The 25,326-nt window shown below is 33.6% G+C and overlaps 1 protein-coding gene and 1 long non-coding RNA gene across 2 annotated transcripts; one reads left to right on the top strand and one right to left on the bottom strand.

Annotated features, from left to right (window-relative positions):
- Positions 1-568: 568 nt before the first annotated feature.
- LOC109611748 (uncharacterized) lies at positions 569-6,804 on the bottom strand. The gene is made up of 4 exons (XM_059127679.1): positions 5,776-6,804; positions 5,151-5,706; positions 4,546-5,084; positions 569-577 (listed from the first exon to the last, which is right to left on the bottom strand). The coding sequence occupies exons 1-4, from the start codon at positions 6,802-6,804 to the stop codon at positions 569-571; spliced, it is 2,133 nt and encodes a 710-aa protein (XP_058983662.1).
- A 16,130-nt stretch (positions 6,805-22,934) lies between these two features.
- On the top strand, positions 22,935-24,584 carry LOC131804671 (uncharacterized). Its single transcript, XR_009343218.1, has 3 exons — positions 22,935-23,304; positions 23,892-24,193; positions 24,263-24,584. It is a non-coding gene; the product is annotated as an uncharacterized LOC131804671 (long non-coding RNA).
- The last annotated feature ends 742 nt before the right edge of the window (positions 24,585-25,326 follow it).

Raw genomic sequence — 25,326 nt, 5'->3', positions numbered from 1 at the left:
CTTAAATAGATATAGAAGAACAAATTTAGCAAAATATAGCTACTTGAAAGAAATGCAATTGTTTACTTTCTTCATTTAAATATGTCATGAAAAATATAATCTTTATTAAAGATTCCATTTCACAGAACAATGACAACGAAAAGTGCCGTGTGGACGGGCTAGTTTGTGTTTCTAATTCTGTGAGCGAACAACATTTTTCGAATACTAATGGAACCGGCTAAAAAATATTTAATTAAAATGCTTTACCAGAAATATTGTCTGCATTGAAACTTATTTAAAGAATAATTACCAACGCTGAAGGAACGCTGAAATGGTTAACTTTATGTTCTTTTAATTTGCTTTAGCTTATTTCATTCTTTAACCACGACGACACAGGGCAGTGTTGCCCAAAGTTATCTGGCTTTTGTCTGCTGTACTAAATTTCTTGCCTGGCAAGCGATGTTGTTGTTATTTTAGTACTCAGTCGTATCAAATTGTGTTTCTGTTAACATTTAAGAGATACTGTGGCACGGGCTAAGAGAATGCAAACACAAACGTAAGAGATATCGTTGGCAAATCCATTGGTCATTTACTCTTGCTGTGTTTGGGAAAATTACAATTAAGTTTGTTTAGCTTTGTGACGTAGTTCATCGTTTATGGGATGATCTGTAAAATTGCATAGTCATCCATGTACACAAGGGAGCAAGAAAAACTTTCTTCCACTACTAAAGCAGGTATTCGACTTAGCTTACTTTCACGCATTATAAAGTATGCACATACATATGATTACTATTTATATATATACTAACTGAACCCGGTGCGCTTCGCTACCCCGTTTGATTTTATAGGCATTCAAAATTTTGTTTACGAATATATGTTGGATAAAAAAACTAATTTAAAAATTAAAAAAAAAATATTGCACTACTTTAATGGGTTAATAAACAAAACCATTAGGAAAGCAGTAACATGGCATGCATACACGAAGGGTTTGTCCTTTGAATTTATTTATTTCATAGCAAATAGCAAGAGTGCAGGAAACTGCAATTTTTTGAAATTGAGTGGCATTTCTGTTGCAATTAGTGAATTCGAGGTAGCAACATACTTCCCCGTAATACGCGTATTTCAAATTAATTGTTGTGTCGTTTTTTGTAGTGTTAGCCTAAGGCGTTGTGGGTCAATGGTTCTTATTTAAATCATATCCCAATCTGATCCGATTTAAATATAATTTTAAAAAATTTACTTGTACACCAAATTCCGCCACAACTTTCATATTTCATTGAAATTGGTGCCTCAAATATATGAAATCGGCCGAGAATATATATATGGGAGCTATATCCAAATTTTAACTAATTTCCAATTAATTTATCACATTTATTATTGTAACTAAATTCCGCCACACATTCTGAATTTCATTGGAATCGATCATATATATCGTGTTTGGAACATAACATGTATGAAGTCGGCCGAAATATATATGTTAGCTACACCCAAAACTCAACCGATTTCTATATAATTTGGCAATTTTTTTCTGGTGCCAGATTTCGTCTCTCTCGCTTTGGGTGCATCAAATATGTGAAATCGGCCGAATATATATATATATATATATATATATATATATATATATATATATATATATATATATATATATATATATATATATATATATATATATATATATATATACTAGCTAAACCCGGTGCGCTTCGCTACCCCTTTTAATTTTAGATGCATTCAAAATTGTATAATGGAATACTTTGTGATTTAAAAAAGTATTTATTGTAATGCTTTAGGATATACAATATTTTTTGTTTTTCCTTCAGGAGCGTAAACAAATAAATCGGTCGGTCTACCAACACGTGAACATGCCACGTACAGCTGACCGTGAGAAAAGCAGGAACATGCCAAATTAAGACCGCATACTCGAAGAGTTTGTCCTTGGGATTTATTTATTGTCATCGCAAATGCCAAGCGTACAGGAAACTGCAATCTTTTAAAGTTGAACGGCATTTCTGTTGCTATTAGAGGGATTCGAGGTAGCAATATATCTGAACCTACATACTTCCCCGTAATAATCGTAGCCTCAATTAAATTGTTGTGCAATTTTTTTACTGTAAGCCTAGTACCATTGCAAAGGCGTGGTGGGTCTATGTTTCTCAATAAAATAATAGGAACGCCAACTTTGAGTACTAAATAATGAGGTGGAAAACCTGGCAGATCCAACGAATTTAGGAATTCAACTGGATAATTAACAGCGTCGTCTTCAGTTGTAACAGTATCAATAGATTTATATGTTCTTGCATTTCCTGAAATACTATCTAGAATGCTACTGTTGACAGAGTCAACATCAATGTTTTTGGGAGCAAGTAATGCGCGTTCGGACAACCACTGAATATTATTGATGTTGTTTTCAATATTGGGAAACACGCCATCTACTAATTCTTCGATAGAGTTTGTTAATTTACAGAAGTCCGATGGAAATTTTATACATTTCGTGGCTGCGTCAACAGGTATTTTTCCATTTCCTAGATCCATCAGTTGTTTAGAAAAATGTTTGAATGATTCGTTACATTGAATTTGTGCACGCATATTAATCGTTAGTTTTAATGTACGAACATAGCTCCAAAGAAAAGATGATTTTAGGCATGCATTTAGTTCATCTGCTGGTGTTGATCTAGGAATAACAGGCAGCGTTTGTCGAAAATCTCCAGCTAATAAAACCAATGCTCCTCCAAAGAGTGCAGAATTGTTCCTCAAATCTTGCATAGTTCGATCTAGAGCTTCCAAGGATTTTTTGTGGGCCATTGTACACTCATCCCAAATTATTATTTTGCACGACTGAAGTACTTTACCCATTGACGAATTTTTCTTAATATTGCAAGTGAAATCTTCTAAATATTGCGCTTTTAGCGGTAGTTTAAATGCAGAATGCGCAGTTCTTCCGCCATCCAAAAGTGTTGCTGCAATACCTGATGAAGCAACGGCCAATGCAATATTTCCTTTTGACCGAACCTTAGCCAAAATCAGAGAAATTACGAAAGTTTTCCCTGTTCCTCCAGGTGCATCAAGGAAATATAATCCTCCAGATTGGCTTTCTATCGTTTCCAAAACATTATTGTATACCGCTTTCTGTTCAGGAGTTAAAAGGGATATTTTGGCTGCAAGAAATGTTAGCAATTGTTGTGCATCGTACGTGATTTCTCTTCGAAAATCAATGTCACCAATATTTTGGTCTGATCGAATAGGAGAAATCATACCCACTTGCAAAAGTGTCTTGCTTTGAATTTGTAAACATTTATCTTCAAGTAGTATTAAAGCCTCATTATACATTTCCTCTGAATATTGCAATGATGCATCATCCCTGATGATTCTTTCTCTGCTTAAGATATCTTCTGTCATACTGTTTTTAAATTTGTTCCAAAGATCTCTTGGGTTGGATGGTGAGCAAGAAACTAAAATAATTGCAAATAATATTCTTATTTGACGTGGATTACTTCCAATGGTTGAATCTGCCAGTGTTGTTTCCCAATGTGAATCATTTTCTAAAAGGTTCAGCTTCCTACATGCTTCTCTATAAGATGAAAGTACTTCTCCATCCACAGTTCTTAAGTATTCGAAAGATGTAGGTCCACAAATGTTGACTAAAAGTAGTCGTAAGTAAAAACACTCCGAATTGTGTGGATGAACATTATATATTCTGCCAAGAGCATCGGTGGAGTAAACATTTGGCCATCCTTCAACAGGTTTTCCTTTTTGGCGTCTTTTAAATTTTTTTGATGAGGGAATCCATGTATAATATGAGGGAATTTGGGCATACAACAACGTTTTGGCGAACGGATCGTTTGCACATAAATCGAAAAATGAAGTTAGAGTTGTTGCAGGAGGTGTCACTGACCTTTCTCGGGCATTTGATTCAGTGAAATAAACTCTTTGACCATTTTCCAGATGTACAGATAAATGCACAACAGTAGGATTTCGTTGATGGATAGGGAATCCTAAAATTCTCCAAACTGCTTCGTTACTGCTTATATAGCGTGCCATCTGATAATGACTTATTTCATCATTGGGATTTTGAAGTGAAAATACAGCCATATCCGAACCTTTATTTACGTATTTGCAGATGTATTTTATAGACTTCACCGAATTACAGCATTCCACATTGATGTGAGCATTGAACGTTTTAGACAAAAGTGGACAGTAAGGGACTATCCAGCGGTTATCAATATCTACGTCATTGTTTCTCACCTTTATTGCAAATGAATGACCACCATCAGTTGTAGATCGACGACGATATAGCGGATAGCCATCAATACCAGTTATTGTATCATAAACAAATTGCCGAGGGTATTTTTTGGTACACTTTCCATCCGCCATACATGGAGAATTTTGATTAATTAGTCCACATGGTCCATGAACCATATTCTTAACAACAACTTGATTTAAAATTGGATCCACGTTTATATCAGGTATTTCCGCAGATATAATATCATCAATCACGTCTGGTGTAATCTTTTCAACCAACCAAATAAGGATATGAGCATGAGGCAGCCCACGCTTCTGCCATTCTACCGTATACATCCAACATCTCGTTTCTCCAAAAACACGTAGCTTGACCATGAAATCCATTAGAGACATAAGCTTTTGCCTGAAGACCCGTGCTATTATGTCATGACGATGTACCGATGTCTGACCACTCGATAATGCAGACGTTATTTCCTCCCACTTTGGATTACATGTAAATGTAATAAATAAGTCTGGTCGACCATATGAACGCACATAAACCATTGCATCCTGCGTATACTCCTGCATATGGCGGGGACTTCCTGTGAAAGATGCCGGCAAAATCACTGCTTGTCCCAGATCATTTGGGTTGATATCGTTATGATTGTTTAAAGCATCTCGAAGATGAATGTAATCATCTGCACGCAATTTTGATTGGTGATGCCTAATATACATAAGACGTTCAGTTTCAATTTTTGCATACATATCCACGATGTACTGATGAAACAATTCACGACAATTCAATATGTGGTTTGTAGCATTTTGACGGATCATGATACGATACGCGTAGAAATTCATTGAGCTCACTTTTTTGCTGGTGGGGACATCTGTAAAAAGAAGATAGAAACAATGTACTTTAAAGGTGAAGGAAAAATTTGTGCAATTTCACTTACTTGTTACTGGATTTATTTGACGAATTTCAAAATGGTATCCATCGTCTCCGTATGGAAAAATAACAGGATACTGAAGAGCATCGTATGATCGATGGGTTTCCGATATTCTATTTACCCTATCATCGTATCGACGAACTATGATGTCTCTATGTGCCACAGGATCTCCCACCATTAAAATTGCGACATCATTAGCTGTAGGTGCATTATAGCGCCCTTGATGTTCACCTGCTGGTATCTTGTCAGCGTGTATTACAACTTGATGGTTTGGTAATAATTGGAGATCATCATTAGCTTTCTTGAATGTTCTTACTAATTCATTGTTTTCGTGCAACATTAGTTGTAATTCGGCAACAATTCGTTCACGCGTTTCGGGGTTGTATTGACGACGCTGTTGAACTTGGTCAAGGTCATCTGCTTGTCCCATAAAATAAATTTGAACATACTTATGATCTCTGGTTGGTAACAATGATCCCATACGATGATATATTTGGCCCTGGACTCGAAATGTTGGCATAAAATGTTCTCTAACTACATTAGTGGCACCGAACGACGTCATCTGAAAAAATGAGTTATATTTTCGAATATTTGAAAGAAAATGTTTGGACTCTGAAGTTGTTCCCGATACCAATGACAACAATGGTTGCGGTGGTGGTCGCAATTCGGGTAACACAATTTTGCCATTACCGCAGCATATTCCGGGAGGCTCATTTTTGTATTTTAAGGCATTGCAATAGTTGCAAACATTATCCATTTGACCAATAGAGACTAAATCGTCATCAGTGTAATCCATATTTGGATCGTAATTGAATGCGATGCGTTCATATACATTTAGACGGTTCTGAATTCGGCGTTGATTATAAATTCTGTGTGCATTACGTTCCTCTAATGTCTCATTATCTCTCATTCGCGCTACTCTGGAGCGCTCATTTCTGAGACGTCTATCTCGTTCTTCCGGTGTTTCATTACTTCTAACATTCGCTACCCTTAAACGGCCGTTTCTGAGACGTCCTTCACGTTCACTTTGTACCTCATTAGCTCGAACGGATGACGATCTGGAACGTTGACTGCTTAGACGAAGATCATGTTGTGCCGTTGTCTCAATAGACCTTAACCATAAAGTTCTATCATATTGATTGGAAAGACGAATTTGGTGCTGTTCGGGTGTCTCCTGAGCCCTTAATGTAGACGATGTGATTTGTTGATTTTGAAGGCGAACTTGCCGTTGTTCGGGTGCCTCGTGAGCTCTCAATCTTGACGATCTGATTTGCTGACTTTGAAGACGTATTTGCCGTTGTTCAGGTGCCTCCTGAGCTCTCAATCTTGACGATCTTGTCTGTTGATTTTGTAGGCGTTCTTGCCGTTGTTCGGGTGCCTCATGAGCTCTCAATCTTGACGATCTAATTCGTTGCTTGGAAAGTCGTTCATTTTCCTTATTTGGCGTTTCATTAATACGTGAGGTAGACGCAAATACTCTTTGAGTTCCAAGGCGTGCATTATAATGTTCCAATGTTTCAGCAGCTCTTGAAGTTGAGGCTCTATTCCGCTCATTAGTGAGGCGAAATTCGCGCTCTTGTGGTGTTTCCTGACTCCTTAGAGACTGTTGAACCAATGACCCTTTAGTTTTTTTGCCTAACGATGATTTTTTTGGAGGCATTTTTAATGTATATTTAATTAAATGTAGAAAGCACTCTCCTTAAAAAATTGTTAAAAACCACTATTTTAAATCACGGTTTCTTACAAAAATCGATTAATGAATTAAATTTTTAATATTATTTGAGCACCCGTATTTATAGAAATAATAAAATTCACTGGCAAAAATAGGCCATTCAAAGAAATGATTTCTTATATGGTAGTTCTCTGATTGTTCGGCACTTTTTAAATTTCACAAATTAAATTAATATTCACTTTAAAAATATATTAAAATTCACTTCTGAAAATGTACTTTTCGGTGTTTTGGGCACTTGTTGAATGACACAAATGAATCAATGAAGACCTGTTTGTGCTGTGTATTTTTCAAGATTTTATGTCCAGGTATCATTTGATGGACTTATTTATGACATCCAAATACCTATTTCAGCAAGTGTGCCTTTCAAAAAACTATAAGTTTGTGTAAAAATCATACCTGTCAGGTAGCCAACATAGGAAACCACAAATTCATACTACGTATTTTTTCTATAGTTTTCTCACAGGTACCTTTGAATGGACTATTTATGGCGGCTATATAACTGATACGTATATATTGTAAAATTTAGAAATCATTCAAAAAATTAACTTCCATTGATGATGTTTCTTTAAAAATCACTATTACCAGGTAAAGCCAGTAAAAACCAGGCATCAATAAAAAAATCAATAAACCGAAAGGGAAATTCAGCGTAAGCGTACCGGAGTCAAAAACATGACATATCCTTTTGGGCTTGACAAATATTATTGATTGTTAGAATCATAAAATTCGCCAATGTATATTTTCTAAAGATATATCTTTGATACAGAATTATATACCTGCACGTAATTGTGAATAAAAATGTAACATTTTGTCCATAGATTTTTCGTAGAAGTCATAAGACTTGGCATTTTTCTGGTTTCGGATTATTTGAATTACAAAATACAAAATATTAATATTTTTCAGAAAAATTTCGTTTTCCTTTTATAATTATAATCTAAGGCGATTTCAATATTATTTATATATATACCAAATTTCATAGAAATTGGAGATACATAGATAATAATACGTGAAATCCGGCGAAAATATATATAGGAGCTATATCCAAATTTGAACCGATTTCAATATAATTTGAAAAATAAATATTTAGCCCGCATTCCATCACACATTCCAAATTTCATTGAAATTTGACATAGACAACGTGTTTTATGCATCAAATATATCAAATCGGTGGAAAATATATATGGGAGCTACATCCAAATCTGAACCGATTTCAATATAATTTGGCGAATTTATTTTTGCCCCAAATTCCGTTACACGTTCCAAATTTCATCGGAATCGAACATACATATCGTGTTTGGTGCATCAAATAAACGAAATCGGTTGAAAATATATATGGGAGCTATATCTAAATCTGAACCGATTTCAATATAATATGGCACATTTATTTTTGTTTCAAATTCCGTAGGGCATTCCAAATTTGGAGACTGTATGTGTAATCGATCAATTGATATGTGCATATTAAATCTACTTTTTTGGGAGGTACCTCCGATTCTGATGCTATATCTCCAGTTCCAAGTGGAAATTCAAAAATGTATATAGCCTATGTTACTTTCAGGCGATGTTGCAGTATATATGGAAATTTTCAGGAAAATCTATTCAGCGGTTTTCGAGTCCATAAATTACAAACAAACAAACAAACAAACAAACATACAAACATTTTCCTCTTTTATAGATATAGATATATATATATATATATATATATATATATATATATATATATATATATATATATATATATATATATATATATATATATATATATATATATATATAATATATGGGAGCTATAATCAAATCTGAGCGAATTTGAATATAATTCGTCAAATTTATTTTTGTACCAAATTTAGTCACTCATCGCGAATTTCATTGAAATCGGAAATACGTTTCGTGTTTTTTGCATCAAATATGTGAAATCGGCGGAAAATATATATGGGAGCTATATCCAAATCTGAACCGATTTTAATATAATTTGACTAATTTATTTTCTAATCAAAATCCCGTCACGTATTCCAAATTTCTTTGGAATCGAACATACATATCGTGTATGGTGCATAAAATACATGAAATCGGTCGAAAATATATATGAGAGCTATATCCAAATCTGAACCGATTTTAATATAATTTGACTAATTTATTTTCTAATCAAAATCCCGTCACACATTTCCAATTTCATTGGAATCGAACATAGGTATCGTGTTTGGTGCATAAAATAAACGAAATCGGATGAAGATATATATGGGAGCTACATATATCCAAAACTGAACTGATTTCAATATAATTTGACAAATGTATATTCGATTTTAATTTCCGCTACTTATTTTAAATTTCATTAAAATTGTACATACATCAAATACATGAAATCGTACATGCATCAAATACATGAAATCGATCGAAAATATATATGGGAGCTATATCCAAATCTGAACCGATTTCAATATAATTTGACAAATTTATTTTCGGATCAAATCCCGTTAAACGTTCCAAATTTCATTGGAATCGAACATTCATATCGTGTTTGAGGCATCAAATGAACGAAATCGGTCGAAAATGTATATGAAAGCTATATCCAAATCTGAACCGATTTCAATATAATTTGGGAAATCAGTTTTTTAGATAAAATCCATCACACGTTTCAAATTTCATTGAAATTTGGGATACATAGCGTGTTTGGTGCATCAAATGCATGAAATTGACCGACAATATATATGGGAGCTATATCCAAATCTGTTGTTTTTGTTCCAAATTCCGTTACGCATTACAAATTTGGAGACTGTATTTGTAATCGATCAATAGATATGTGCATACAAAATCTAAATTTTTGGGAGGTACCTCCGATTCTGATGCTATATCTCCACTTCCAAGTGGAATTTCCAAAATATATATAGCCTATGTTACTTTCAGGCGATGTTGCAGTATACATGCAAATTTTCAGGAAAATCTGTTCAGCGGTTTTCTAGTCCATAATTTACAAACAAACAAACAAACATATAACGGTTCGTAAGCCCCCCCCCCCCCCCATGTAATGGTTTGAAGTTCGTAACGGATACTACAGTTTATGACAGAAAATTGTCCGTGCAGGTCCACGTCTTCTTATAGCCCCCATATTACGGTACCTCCCTATATTTGGTATAATGATTAATTTAGTGACATTATTCATCGGAATTGTTCAAATTTTGGTATTTGAAGTTCTTAATGGATACTCGTAATTTTCTGTGCAGGTCCACGTTTTGGTATGACCCCATATAATGGTACCTCCTTATATCCGGTATTTTGATGATTTTAGCTACATTATTCACCGAATTTTTGTTCATGTTTCGCATTTGAATATTGTAAAGGCTTATGTCAAAAGTGTCCTATGCAGGTTCACGTCGTCGTATTTTTAACGGTTTTCATTTTTTGAAGATTGCCAAATTCTTTCCAAATGTTGGAGGGTATTCTAGGTTCGGCCTGGTCGAACTTACAGCTTTCTTACTTGTTATATTTCAACATATATAAATAGAAAGTTAACTTAATGTAAAAATAAATTTATAAAAAGATGATTTATTCTAAAAAAATGTATCCTTTTTTCTGTGAAGGTCCTTCAGCACGAATGTTAAACTTAACAAAATTTTCAACATTATGCAATGGTTCTGATTCAGACTCCTGGAATTCAAAAAATGAGGGATTTTCCCATAGTCTTAGAACAAATCTAATATTTAACAAGTTAAAAAGCAGTAAGTTCGGCCGGGCCGAACTTTAAATACCCTCCACCATTTGGAACGAATTTGGAAATTAAAAAAAAAAAAATATAATCCGTTAAAAATTCTGTTAAAATCTTAAAAATACCGAATATATCCGTTATATTAGGGTCTATACGACGTGGACCTACATAGGCATTGCTTGTTATAAACCATTACCGTATTATAAACGGGTATAATGTAGCATCTTCAAAATACCGTATATAGGGAGGTACCGTTATATCGGAGTTATATGAAGACCTGGACCTGCATAGACAATTTTCTGTCACAGGCTGAAGCATCCATTACGAACTTCAAATACGACATCGCAAACAATTCCGATATTTCGTGTATTGTACCTAAATTCGCCAAAATACCGAATATTGGGAGGTACTGATATATGGGACCTATACGGGAGGTACCGTTATAGGGGGGGCTATACGAAGTCTGTAGTATCCATTACGAATTTCAAATGCCAAATGTGAAACGATTCCGGTGAAAAATGTCGCTAAAATCATCAAAATACCGAATATCGGGCCGCCGTTATATGGCGGCTGTACCAAAACTTGGACCGATATATTTCATTTATTCTCAGAATAGACAATTATTGAAGAAGCGAAAATCCTAAAAATGCCGACTACTGGTAAATAATTGGAAAATAAAAATATAATATTGAAAAAAAAAATGTGAATATTTGAATTTTTGTCAATGACATTTAATATTTCTGAATAGTTTCTCCTTTATTTTAGTTGATTGAAACTCACAGAGGTTAATTTAAACGTTGTGATAAAATAACTGGAAATGTATAGTTTTACATTAAATCAAATTGGCTAACCATTAAAATATTTATAAACTAACAGGTGGTTGCAGATAATAGTTGTGTCTGGTTATTTTTTTGCAGGAATTGTCCAGCGACTTATTTCTGAGAAAGTAAACAGACGGAATCCCTGCAAAAACTGGAAAACAATCAGCTGATTTGTCAAAACAAAACAATTTGTGTATCATAAACAGAGGTTGGACATGCAGAAATTAAAAAAAAGAAAAAAAAACAAGTAAGTAAGTTCGGCCGGGCCGAACTTTGAATACCCTCCACCATTTGGTACAAATTTAACAATTTTCATTAAAATAAAATCCGTCAAAATCTTATAAATACCGAATGTAGCCATATATAAGGGTCTATACGACGACGTGGACCTGCGTAGGCATCTTTTGCCACAAGCCATTACAATATTCAAATGCGAAACTTGAAAAAAATCTGTTTATAATGTAGCTGAAATCATAAAAATACCGAATATAGGGAGGTACCATGGGAGTTATAAAACGTGGACCTGCACAGACCATTTTCTGTCATAGACTGTAGTATCCATTACGAACTTCAAATACTAAATTTGAAATAGTTCCGGTAAACAATGTCTCTAAAATCATCAAAATACCCAATGTCGGGAGGTACAGTTATATGGGGGGTATACGAAGACGTGGACCTACATGGTTCATTTTCTGTCTAAGGATGTAGTGTCCATTACGAACTTTAAATATTAATTTTGAAACAGTTCCGGTAAATAATGTCGCTAAACCGTCAAAATACCGCATATCGGGAGGTACCGTTATATGGGGGCTATAGCTTCCGAACGAAATGATGTAGGTTGATAAAAATTGAAAATGGTATTGAAAATGGGCTTTTGGTATTGAAAATGGGCCATGTAGGTCCACGTTTGGATATAGCCCCCATATAACTGTACCTCCCGATATTCGGTATTTTGATGATTTTAGCGACATTTTTCACCGGAATAGTTTCAAATTTGGTATTTGAAGTTCATAATGGATACTACAGCCCAAGACAGAAAATTGTCTGCGCAGGTCCGCGTCTTCGTATAGCCCCCATATAACGGTACCTCCCGATATTCGGTATTTTGATTTTATTGATATGATACCGATTTTTTTTAAGTTTCGCATTTGAATATCGTAACGGCTTATGACAAATGTTACCTACGCTGGTTCATGTCGTCGTATAGACCCTAATATAATAGCTACATTCTTTATTTTTAAAATTTTTAACAGAAGCTTTAACGGATTTTATTATTTTGAAAATTGCCAAATTCGTTCCAAATGGTGGAGGGTATTCAAGTTTGGCCCGGCAGAAATTACAGCTTTTTTACTTGTTTGATATAGCAAGTTGTAAAGAATCGCTGACTTGTTTTGCAAGTTATGACAGATAAAAGTATGGAAAATTATGACCCATTGTGGGTGAGGTACCAGAAATTTTGGATGTGTGAAATTTTAAGAAAGTTGAATCCTTATTTCGCATTCTTTGAGCGTTTTGCTTTTCAAAATCTAGAACCCTATGTGGGGGAGGTAGCTGAAGAAATTGTCCGATCTCTACCATCTTTATAAAATATCTTGTGCTGATGGAAATATTGACATGTACCAAGTGTGAATGGAATCGGATGTTATTTCGCGTTTTATGAGCATCATTGACATTCAAAATTTTGACCCTTTGTGGGGAAGGTACCAGAAGGAGTGAACCGGTATATCTCATCTTCACAGCAGATCTTGTGTTAGTAGAAATAATAGGATAAGTTAAATATAAAGAGAACCGGATGCTTACTTCGGATTTTATAATCGTTTTGGTTATTCAAAACTTTGACCCTTTGTGGGGGAGGTACCAAAAGGAATGGTCCGATCTCTACCTTGTTTATAACAGATCGTATGTTAATAGAAATATTGAGATGTGCCAAGTCTGAATGGAACCCGATGTTAGCTTCGCGTTTTATGAGCTTCATGGATATTAAAAATTGTGACCTTTGTGGAGGAGATGTCAGAAAGAGTTGGTCGATATATTCCATATTCACACCCGACTTTGGGTTAATAAAAAAAAGATGTGAGTAATTTAAAGACAATCGGACTCTTACATCACATTTTATAGGAGTTATAATTATTCAAAATTTTAACCCTTTTTGAGGTGAACTGATATTGTACGTTTTCGCACCTGACCTAGCACTGATGCAAATATTAGAATTTTCAAAGTTAGTGCAAAATCGAATTATACTCTTTCTTTCTGTGCTGTAAAATATTTTTTTGGAAAATTTCTACCTTTTGTGTGAGAGGTACCAGAAGGAGTGAACAGATATTGCCCATCACCGAACTCGATCTACGTAATATTATAATGCATGGTAAATAAGGAGGTAGAATAGCTTAGCAAAAGTACAGAAATATACCTCTGAGGCTATGCCCGTTCTCTGTCAGAATTATTCAAAAGTAGATGCAACAGGTGGTTCTAATTAAGCTAATATGTTTTATTATTTTGAATATTGTTTAAAAGGCGCGAATTGAAAATTAAATTCCTGGATTTTCTTTCAAAAATATGATCAGCATTGATCAATCTTCCAATTCCAAAGCAAAAATGGTTATAATCTTTAATGTGCGCCCTGCAATGTTCGTTTTTTCCAATCATTGATTTTGAAAATATTTGGTTTTTGTTTTTCAAAACAATAAATACATACGCAACATTGGCAGAGGTCGGACACACTTAGAAAAAATTGTTATCAGCTGGTAGTTTTACCTTATCTTCTTTTGGTGCATGTTAAGTTCGTAAATGGGCCATGTCGGTCTCCCGATAGTCGGTATTTTGATGATTTCAGCAAAATTATTCACCGGAATCATTTTAAATTTCGCATGCAGGTCCACGTCTTCATACAGCCCATATGACGGTACTTGGTATTTTCATGATTTTAGCGAAAAAAAATTTTAGTGATACTGTACCGGAGCACAACGGGAATCGTACTGTACCGCAGTCGGAGCACTACAAAATCGTAGTGTTCCGCAGCCGGAGCACTACGAAATCGTAGTATTCCACATACCAGAACATTAAAAAAATAATGTACCGGTAGTGCACCACATATGTGTTGTTTACGATTTGTGAGAAAAATTAGATGTTTGATGTTTTTGATAATGCAAAAATTAGTAATGCAAGTCAATATTATGAAAATAAAAGCAGAATATATATATTTTTTTGGAAATAGAAATATATGAGATAAGGTAAAAAGAATAAAAAAGGACCAAATCTGAAATGATAATAATTTGTATTTAACCATTGAAAATTCATTCATTGATATTATGCAAATAATTTACCTGTTATTTTGTGGTACCGAAAAATCAATGAATATAAGTGTAAAAAACTAAATATTTAGTAAAATAAATATTAAATATTTTTACAAATTATGGCTGAGTGTTTAAAATTAGTTTTATGATTTAGATTTTTAATGTGGTACTTACTCCGATTGCGGAACACTACGTTTTTTAGTACTCCGACTCCGGTACACTACGATTTTTTAGTGTTCCGACTGCGGTACATTACGATTTTTTAGCGCTCCGACTGCGGTACACTACGATCATCGTTTTGTTCCGGTACAGTATCACTAAACTTTTTTTTAGTGGTAGTGTACCGGTACACTACCGTTAAAATTTGTTAGTGATGCTGTACCGGTACAGTACACTATGTTTGTGTACTGTTTGTATTTCTATTTTTCAACAATTTTTACAAATTCCAATTATTTTTCATTCATCATTTTCAATACCAAAATCGGTTTGACAGTTCATTGTCCCAGCAGCTGTGTCGATGCGACTACCTCTATTCTTCTACCATGCATCTACCCGTTCAGATACAAAATCTCTACCCGGGTTAACCCTGATAATTCGCCAATAACAATTAATTCAAAACATGTTTTAAAAGGTGTAATATCTATTGTGATCGGTCAATTATCAGTGTTAACACTGCACAGTGGTCGAGGTTGTATGGGAACAGCGGCCAAAAATACTTTCAGGGCAGATATCAATATGAATCTTTGGTTATGGTACCTTGATGGGATAAAAATAAAAAATGTGACAAAATGGATATGGTCGATGCATGTTTTGCATGGTCCCCTTACAACCCACCTCACGAATAAGGGTTATTTGCCCAATTCTTGTCAGATTTCTACACCAGATTGTAATATTATTTGACTTTTCACGTTCTAAGGAGTTAAAAACTAATCTTAATGAAAATTATTTGGAACAGCCCGCCTTCAAGTAGAGTCCCCCTGTAAAGGTACCTTCAAAAATAGAAGCATTTTTTTATACAAATCAAGTCCAAATTTGATTATTTACAACAATTTAATGTAAAATTAAATCAAAGTTAAATTTTGCACAAATAATTTGTTTGACTTAAGGCCCTAGAAATTGGAGATAATCGGTCAAAATTTAGGTATAACTCCCATATCTATTCATCCAATTTGCCTTATATTGTGCACCAAACTTGTAATATCAGCCCAAATAGTATGGAATATACGTACGACCAGATTGGACCTGTATTGTTCATCCGATTTGTTATTTTTGTCCTCCGCAGCCGTAATATGCACTCTGGAACAACGATATTTGGGGAAATATAGCAAATATAACTTAGAAATACCCTTTCTAAATTTTATCGAGATCTGTTAATATTTGGATATGGCCCAAATACATATCTTCGTCCGATTTGCCTTTTATTGTGCACCAAACTTGTAATATTAGCCCAAATCAAATTTAGATATAGCTCTCATATATATCTATCCAATTTCAAGTTAATTGTGCACCAAATGGATAATACAAGCCTGAATTGAAAAGGAGCAAATGCCTCAACAAATTCAGAGGAGGATATTCCACACATATATTAGTTCCTTTGGACTTTTAATTATTACTATAATCATAGTTGGTATGATTAAATTCTCACAAATTCCTCATTAAAACATTTATTTGTTATGTGACGCTCTACTAAATATGCAAAGTGGTGGTATCATGAAGTCGGCCACGTCCGACTTTAAGACTTTCTTTACTGGTTATTGTTTGGTAACGTTCGCTGTCCCGTTATAAAAGGGTCAGAGCTCAGAAGAAGACGGTTAATAAGATCTGTGTTTTTTGAAACACGAGATTTTTTGGGGTATGATTTAGTCGAAGCTTTTTTGTTTCTAGACTCCACGGCCTCCTCCTAAAATTATCTAATCGATATAATGAAAAATTTATAATGTCGAGTGCATGTATTAAAATTTTATGAACTGTGGGTGGAAGATAGTGCAAAGGCCTTAAATTTTTCGACAATAATATTATACTCAGACGACAATGCCTTAAACATTAATGAACACCCCTCAATCACATCCTTATCAATCCCAAACAATAAAAACATATTCTATCACTAGCACCATAGAACGGACAAAATTGCAGCGAAGTCACTTTAGTATTTTGGGCATAACGTACACATCTGACAAAATCTCAAAGTTAAATTAGCATTTTTAGAATCATAGGTCCATTACTAATAGCGTGAAAAAATCACATTGGAGGATTCAGGGGGAAAACAATTTAAACTTTAACTGAAATCCAATTTTATTTTCAAAATTAATCTTAAAGGCAACTCAGAACACTAACATCTTCTATATTATACACATATACTAAACACACAAATTACTGCACCAAAAATAAGTCAGTACCTTGCTTTTCAATAATAATGCCAAGATTTGTCATTTTAAAATGTATTAAATTTTGTAATACAGTTATATTTTTACTCCACTTTTTCTCTGATCCCACTGAAAAAAGCAATTAACTACATTTTCTCTTTTTTGATGCAATTTTTGAAGTGAACCGTTAGAATGAAGCCAAGATTATTATGTTTTCTAAAAAGCTTAACCCCTTAAGAGTTCATTTGTACACATTTGACAATAAATAGCTAATTTTCATTTTTTGAATTTTGGCCAATGGCAGCGACCACTGTGCACTGGTAGAGATTTGTATGTGAAAGTATTTTAGCCTACATTATGTGAATTTTTTACGAAAAGATTTACTTACTCTCGTGGAAATTAACTGCCAATTCCATGCTACAATAAAAAGGTAAGGTAGAACTACCCTTGATTACATTTTTATACCCTCCACCTTGGAAAGGAGGGTATATTAACTTTGTCATTCTGTTTGCAACATGTCTAAATATTCGTCGTAGACCCCATAATGGATATATATTCATAATCAGCATAAACTTCTAAGTCGATTTAACGATGTCCGTCTGTCGGTTAAAATCAGGATGCGGCCAAATCCTATTTGCCTGTCAGTTTTCGCAAATCGAAAATGTGAATTCAAGTAATGTATCAGTAACAGTAGACGGCGCCTTCTCATCATCAAGTGGAATTCTGAACATTCCAATGGACGGTATGTCATTTGCAAACGAAAGTATGGCGCTTCGTTCAACTGTAAAAAAAGGTAGCCAAAAATGTGAAGTTCAAATCAATCCTTTGCAAGACGAAAATAACAAATGCACAGAACCTACAAATGACATAAACATTAACGCTGTAAGTATTAATTTTAACACATGTATATTCATAGAACAAGATATTCATATTAGTACTTACGATTTGCGAATGGAAAATACGTCTTGATTTTGTGAGAATTATAATTTTGATATGCAAGTCCACCAGTTGCTACAATTAAAATTCTAAATATGTTACTTACATATATTTGTTATTGGCAAATGATTTTATTTTCAGAGCTCCCTCATAAGCAATGAATACCTTGATGGAACGTCTGAGGAAGTATTTGACGTTAGATACCAGAGTTCTGTAAGTCTGTATCAAAAGCCAAAAAGAAGCGTGAGACTTGTGGAAAAGTTACCTGAAGAAACAACAACAAAAAAGGTACTACTTAAAGAATGTAGGTATTTCGACTGTGAATTACTTGTGAAAACTTTTGCAAGATTTTCTTCGCATATCAAACGAAAAATCCAACAATGTGTGCTGTAAGTTCGGCCGGGCAGAACTTTGAATACTATCCCATTTGGTACAAATAGGCAATTTTCAAAAAATAAAATCCATTAAAAATTCTGTTAAAATCTTAGAAATACCGAATGTAGCCGTATATTAGGGTCTATACGACCCGCATAGGCAAATTTTGTCATAAGCTATTATAATATTAAAATGCTTAACTTGAAAAAAATCTGTTTATAATGTAGCTAAAATAAATAAAATACCGAATATAGGGAGGTACCATACGTGGACCTGCACAGACAATTTTCGGACATAGGCTGCAGTATCCATTACGAACTTCAAATACAAAATTTGAAATAATTCCGGTAAATAATGTCGCTAAAATCATCCAAATACCGAATATCGGTGGTACCGTAATATGGGGGCTATACTTAGGCGGTAGTATCCATTACGAACTTCAAATACCAAATTTGAAACAATTCCGGTGAATAATGTCGCTAAAATCATCAAAATACCGAATATCGGGGGTACCGTTATATGGGGTTATACGAAGAAGTGAATCTGCACAGACAATCTCCTGTATTATGCTGTAGTAACCATTGCGAAATTCAAATACCAAATTTGAAACAATTCCGGTAAATAATGTCGCTAAAATCATCAACCGTTATATGGGGGCTACACGAAGACGTGGACCTACATGGCTCATTTTCAATACCGAAAGTCCTGCAGACATAATACACATTTGTATAAATTTTTATCAACTTACTTCATTTCGTGCGGAAGCTAGAGTGATTTCCACAGACGGACGGACATTGATAAATCGACATAGAATTTTATGCTGATCAAGGCTACATATATACTATGTGGGTCTAAAATGTATATTTTGAGGTGTTACAAACAGGATGACAAACTTAATATACCCTTTATACTATGTTGGAGGGTATAACAAGTGGTTCAACAATGCTAATAAAACATTTGTAACATAACGAAAATGTTCGTAAAGACCTCCAGAGCCGATCTTCTGTCCTGACCACAGGTTGGAAATCAGAAAACCTCCAACTTTGTTCTACCAAAAACTGATTTTGCACTATTATTATACCCTACACCACAAGGTGGTCAGGTGCATTTGTTTGTAACAGGAAAAAGGAAACGAGATAGACCCATAGTTCCTTTTGATGATCTGCATAGAATCACTTTCTGAGTTGATTTATGCATGTCAGTCCGTCTGTCCATGTATTCTTGTGAACAAAATGCAGGTCGCATTTATTATCCGATTGAGATGAAATTTTGCAAACAACATTTGTTTGGCCCAAGGACGAACCCTATTGAAATTGGAGATAATCGGTAAAAATTTAGATATAGCTCCCATATATATCTTCGTCCGATTTGCCTTTTATTGTGCACCAAACGTGTAATATCAGCCCGAATATTATGGAATTTTGCACATACAACCAAATTAGGCCTGAAAATAAGAAATCGGTTCAGATGGGAGCAATAGCTACCATATATATTGTTCATCCGATTTGTTATTTTTGTCCTCCGCAGCCGTAATATGCACTCTGTAACAACAATATTTGGGGAAATATATCAAATGCAGCTCAGAAATACCTTTGCTAAATTTTATCGAGATCGGTTCAGATTTGGATATAGCTCCCATTTGAACTTCGTCCGATTTACCATTTATTGTGCACCAAAAGTCTAAAATTTGTCCAAATGGAATGGAATTTGGCACATACGACCGAATTTAGTGTAGAAGGTAGTATGCTAAATTTGGTGAAGATCGGTTCAGATATAGTTATAGCTCCCATATATATTGTTCATCCGATTTATTGTATTTGTTACCCACAGCCATAATATGCACTCCGTAAGAACGATATTCAGGGAAATATATCAAATACAGCTCAGAAATATCTTTGCCAAATTTTATCGAGATCGGTTCAGATTTGGATATAGTTCCCATATATATTTTTATCCGATTTCAAATTAATTTCGCACCAAATGAGCAATACAAGTCCGAAATTAAAAGATACAAATGCTTCGGCATATTTAGTCCTTTGAATTTTAAATTATAATCATAGCGTGTATGATTGAATTCTCCCATAAAAACTTTTAATTATTAAGTGGAGCTCAACTAAATTAGCAAAGTGGTGTAGGGTATCATAAAATCGGCCCGCCCGACTTTAGGACTTTCTTTACTGGTTTTTTTATTTGTTTTTATTATTTTCATCAGCACCTTTGAAAAAAAGTTACTAAAAGAGAAATGGGGCTGTTTTGTGTCAACCTGTGAATTTCGATAACTCGTTGTTATCGAAAGTTTGCGTCGTTGCTAACTTCACACACCCCCATATTCACGTAATCTAGAATCAAAAATTCGAGTTTTACCTTTTACACCAAACTTGGAAAATCAATTATAGATTTCCAAATCCCTATTAGATGTAAATATTTTTTTGACACACAATATGTAAATATAGATTTTTTTCATTGATGACTAATGGCGGTATTATGTACAAAAAAAGTACGACCCTAACATGTACTTTTAATAATTAGGAATTCCTAAAGTTAAGATTTAGGCATTTGATGTCTTCGGGGTCCTACAGTAGAGTTTTATGACAAATAAATAATCATCGTATTGTTATCTGCAATAGTGTCCAAGACACCATACACCTAAAAAGAAAGGATTCCGAGGAACCTTAATTCTAGAATTTCATAAAATGCGGAAGAGGAGAGCTAGGCACCTCTATTTAAGTCAAAAATCGATCACATCATTAATCGACTACTCGGTTGAACCAGAATAAAAATACAAACGATACAAGGGTGTAGGAAACAAAAAGAACACTAATGCTGCAATACCTTTTAGTCAAAAGCTAACCAAAATGTTTTTTTTTTAATTAGTGGCAAAGATTAATTTGGAAGAGGTGTGAAAAAAGAAATACCAAGTTTTTCTCAAATGTTATAAATACAACCAATCGTCATCGTCAGTGTCTTTGGAATCTGAGGTTCAGAATCGTAAACAAATTAGAACACAGTTATTTGCTCACTTGAATGAATAATTAGAATCTCTTTTCACACATCGTCATCGTATCGACGCTTTTGAAACATCTCGAATTAAATACCTTGGAATCCATTGATGTGATAATGTCGTTTGGAATATTATAGAAATTTTTCGTAAGAAATGTTAATCCTAAAGCGTGTCAACAAAGGGTCCTTTTTGGTCCTTGGAAATATGGCTGAAAATTCCCTATAAACACTAAATTTATTTGTCATAAAATTCTACTGTAGATCTTAGGATACATCACATATTACTTTACATACTCTAAAAATTTATAGTTTTCATTTTGTTTCTTAAGATTCAACAATTTATGACACAAAATTATTTGGTTTTATACAACATTTTAGGTGGCGTTTCCACTGCACTTGATTCGCTCTCTATTCGTTGTTTGACCCTTAACTATGAAAAAACTACCTAATTCTTCACACAAAATTTCCTGAGCGAACACTCATATTTGTACGTTGTTCAAATCAAATCACTCTCAGAACAACAAAAAAATATGTCCCATCCCTAACAAATGAGAGAATTTATCGAAAAAATAAATTATGACATTTAAAAATTATAAAAAGAAAAATTTAATGAAATTTTAAAAATTTTTGGGAAGACTGAAAATTATGAATGAAAACTACAATGTTGAATGGCGTATGTACATTCAAACGAAAGTAAATTTTGTTTTCTCTCTCATTCGAGGTACGCATTTGGTCCACGAGTTAAAATTTCTACAGAAAACTGCAAACAAAATAATCAATATTTTCAAAATGTTTCTATCGGCAGAAAAAATGTTTGACAAGTGTCTCTCCAGCAGAATTTAAAAATGGAAAAACACAAAAATACGTTCAAAATGTCAACATTTACACAAAAAGCTGAAAACGTGAATGAAAATTGTAAAATTAATGATATAATAAATCTTTGGGAGAAAATCAATAATTTCTTATATTCATATTAGTGAGAATTTCATGTATTTTCGTATACATTCCCTTTAAAATCAACAAACAATTTTTTTGAAAAAAGGAATTATTTTACTATGAATTACGAATCGTGCCGTATGAACGGGTTAATTCGTGTACCTAATTCTGAGAGCGAACAACGTTGTTCGGTTTCCAATGGAAACATGCTATTACAGATTGTTACCTGAAATATAAATCGGAAATAATTTAAAGTAAATATAAATTACAACAAAAATAAAACAGGTGTCACAAAATAGATAAGACAAATCAAATTTTTAGTTTTTTTTTTTTTGAAATTCGGCGAAATAAGCTCATTTGTCTTGAGTTAAACTTCGTATCTAGTTCCTCTTCATATTTAGCTTCTCCAGAAAACGAAAAACTTGCAACTTTAAAACCATTTATTATTTACCTACATATTATTTGATACGGCCAACACATGCCCAATCGAAATAACGGGTTAAGACCCTTAGTCTCTTTGGACCAAATCTAGCGATTTCCGTGCGTCTGTCCTTCTGGCTGGTTCACACGATAACTCTTGAAGGGTAGTTCCGATTTGGTCCAAGTTTGGTACATCGTAATGAAAAAATGGGTGATTTGTTCCTAATCTCTAAAACCTATTAAAATTAGTGAAAAACAAGAATTTTTATTTTTTTTCTTTACCAAACACGTCTTATTGCATTAACAGTTCACAAAATATTAACACGTTTCAATTGCTCTGACCAGTAAATTTTATTGTATGCACATAGTGCTATTCACATTTGCTTTGACCAGTAAAAATTGTTTGTACGCGCTAAAGGGGAATTCACTTAAATCTTAAAGCTAGTGTTCGCAAATTATCGATGGTTTCAGACTTTTTTCTTTCATAAATACTTTTTTGTGATATGAACATACTTCGCAAAAATTAAATTTGACAAAAAAATTTAAGTACATAAAATTTCAAATCGTGCTAAATGGAATAAAATCGTGTAAATAAATTACAAATATTCAATTTTCAAACCGTGTTATATCAAAACCGTGTACAAAAAGACAGACTTTGGTGTATACGGAATACTTCGGCCTAGAACTGTGTTTTGGAAAAAGTATCCCGTCCAATGGGGAATCGTGATGCTGAATATGGTTTTCGAAATGGATTTGTAGTTGCTCAATATTGTGGTATAGAACTCTAATGGCCTGGTTCTAAGTTTTGTTGTATCATGTATATTTTCCATCGAATTTTGTGCTCTATATGTCTGAAGATGTAAATCAACATATGTCCAATGAGTTCTTAGTTTACCCCATTCATATTCAAAGCATCAGCCATAGCTTGCCGAAGTTTCTTTTTATTTCTTAGCTGCACACTTTTTCCAACCTTCTGGAGAATTCTTCCGACAGCATTACTTTTATTGGTGCGTCCAACCACGTTCCCTGGAATAGAAGTGTTTCCTAAATACAACGCAAAGTATTCAATAATTCCTGCAGAAATTGGAAACATAATAATACTAATTAATATGAAATTATAACAATAATTATTAACTCACCATAGTCACAATCCATTTTGTTCGTATTTTCACAGATTTTATCGGCAAATGTCTGATTTGTGTTTGTCTTTCTATAAGCACATATAAGCACATAAAACGCGAAATAAATATCCAATTCCATTCCTTTGTACATCTTAATATTTCTATCAGCAGAAGAGTTGTTATAAAGATGGAAGAGATCGGAACATTCCTTCTGGTAACTCCCCAAACATAAGGATCAAGATTTTAAAAAATAAAACGCTAAAAGAAATCGAAATAAGCATCCAGCTCTCTTTAAATTTTACACATGCGAACATTTTTGCTAAATTTTACGCATACGAACATTTGTCTTTCTATTGTGCGTATAACACATTTTCATTAATGTTTGTTTTGAAAAATAACCCCAACATACTATTTTCCATTCCAGAATTTCTTGGCAAGTCTCTCTTCTGCGATTTTTACTATTAAAAAGTACTGGAACAAGGCTTGTGTTGGTGAAACATGGGACTCTCATTCTCTAACGAATGACGTAAGCAATATTTAAGGTGATGTTTTCACAAAGTCTTATTAAATTAAAAAAAAAAAAATTATTAATAAGTGGCCCACCAAAAATTTAAACGAAGTTAGGATAATGAAATTTATTAAAATTGGTATAGACAACATTTTATGCGCAGTACCTTTTCAATATGGTAAGGGAGTTCCTGAGTTTACTTTGTATAACTTTCAAATAAGAAAATGTAGATTCGCATAAATATGTGGACCCAAACAAAATGAATATGAATATATTTTCATAATTCCTCTTTTATCTTTGGACATTCCTCTGAATTTATTTGTCTTCAAAAATTTAAGTCAGTACTTATTGGAAAAAGTAATATCCAAACTAAAATTGATAAATTTCTGTCTAATTTCTTTCATTTCATTTAATATCTCACAGGTAAAGGGATTGTTGTGCAACACAATAAAGTTTTCTATTAAAAAAAAAAAAAAAAACAGTAAATAAATTATTATAGTCTTCTATTATATTTCTAATTAATGTAGCATTCCACATCTTTTTCCTCCATATGAATTTTAATTTGATTTGAAGTTTTCTCACCAAATTATTAAGTCAAATATGAATTTATTTTTGCCTTCAAGCTTGAAATTGAACAGGTTTACGTAAAATTGAACGGACTAAAAGACCAAATCCAAACATACAGAGCAAGCAAGTGTCAAGCAATGTAATTCATGCATAACTTCCGCATTGATAGATTCTAAGTATACATACCTAAAACACCGACATCGATTTCTTGTAAAAATCCACGAACTTTACTTATAATTCTTATTGCAACTTCCATTATATGCTTGGTGAATAAAGCTTGCTTGTGAATTATACAATGGAAACACATAAAATTATATTATTATTTTTACGCAGAAAAAATTAGTTTTATCAAATTCGAATACTTCTTCGCTAACTATATTATAAAGATGTATACTTCGTACGTGTCTATGCAT

Source organism: Musca domestica, unplaced genomic scaffold, assembly GCF_030504385.1.
Source record: "Musca domestica strain aabys unplaced genomic scaffold, Musca_domestica.polishedcontigs.V.1.1 47, whole genome shotgun sequence".
Taxonomy (NCBI): domain Eukaryota; kingdom Metazoa; phylum Arthropoda; class Insecta; order Diptera; family Muscidae; genus Musca; species Musca domestica.
Note: the sequence above shows the minus strand (reverse complement) of the source record. Positions and strands in the feature narration are given on the sequence as shown.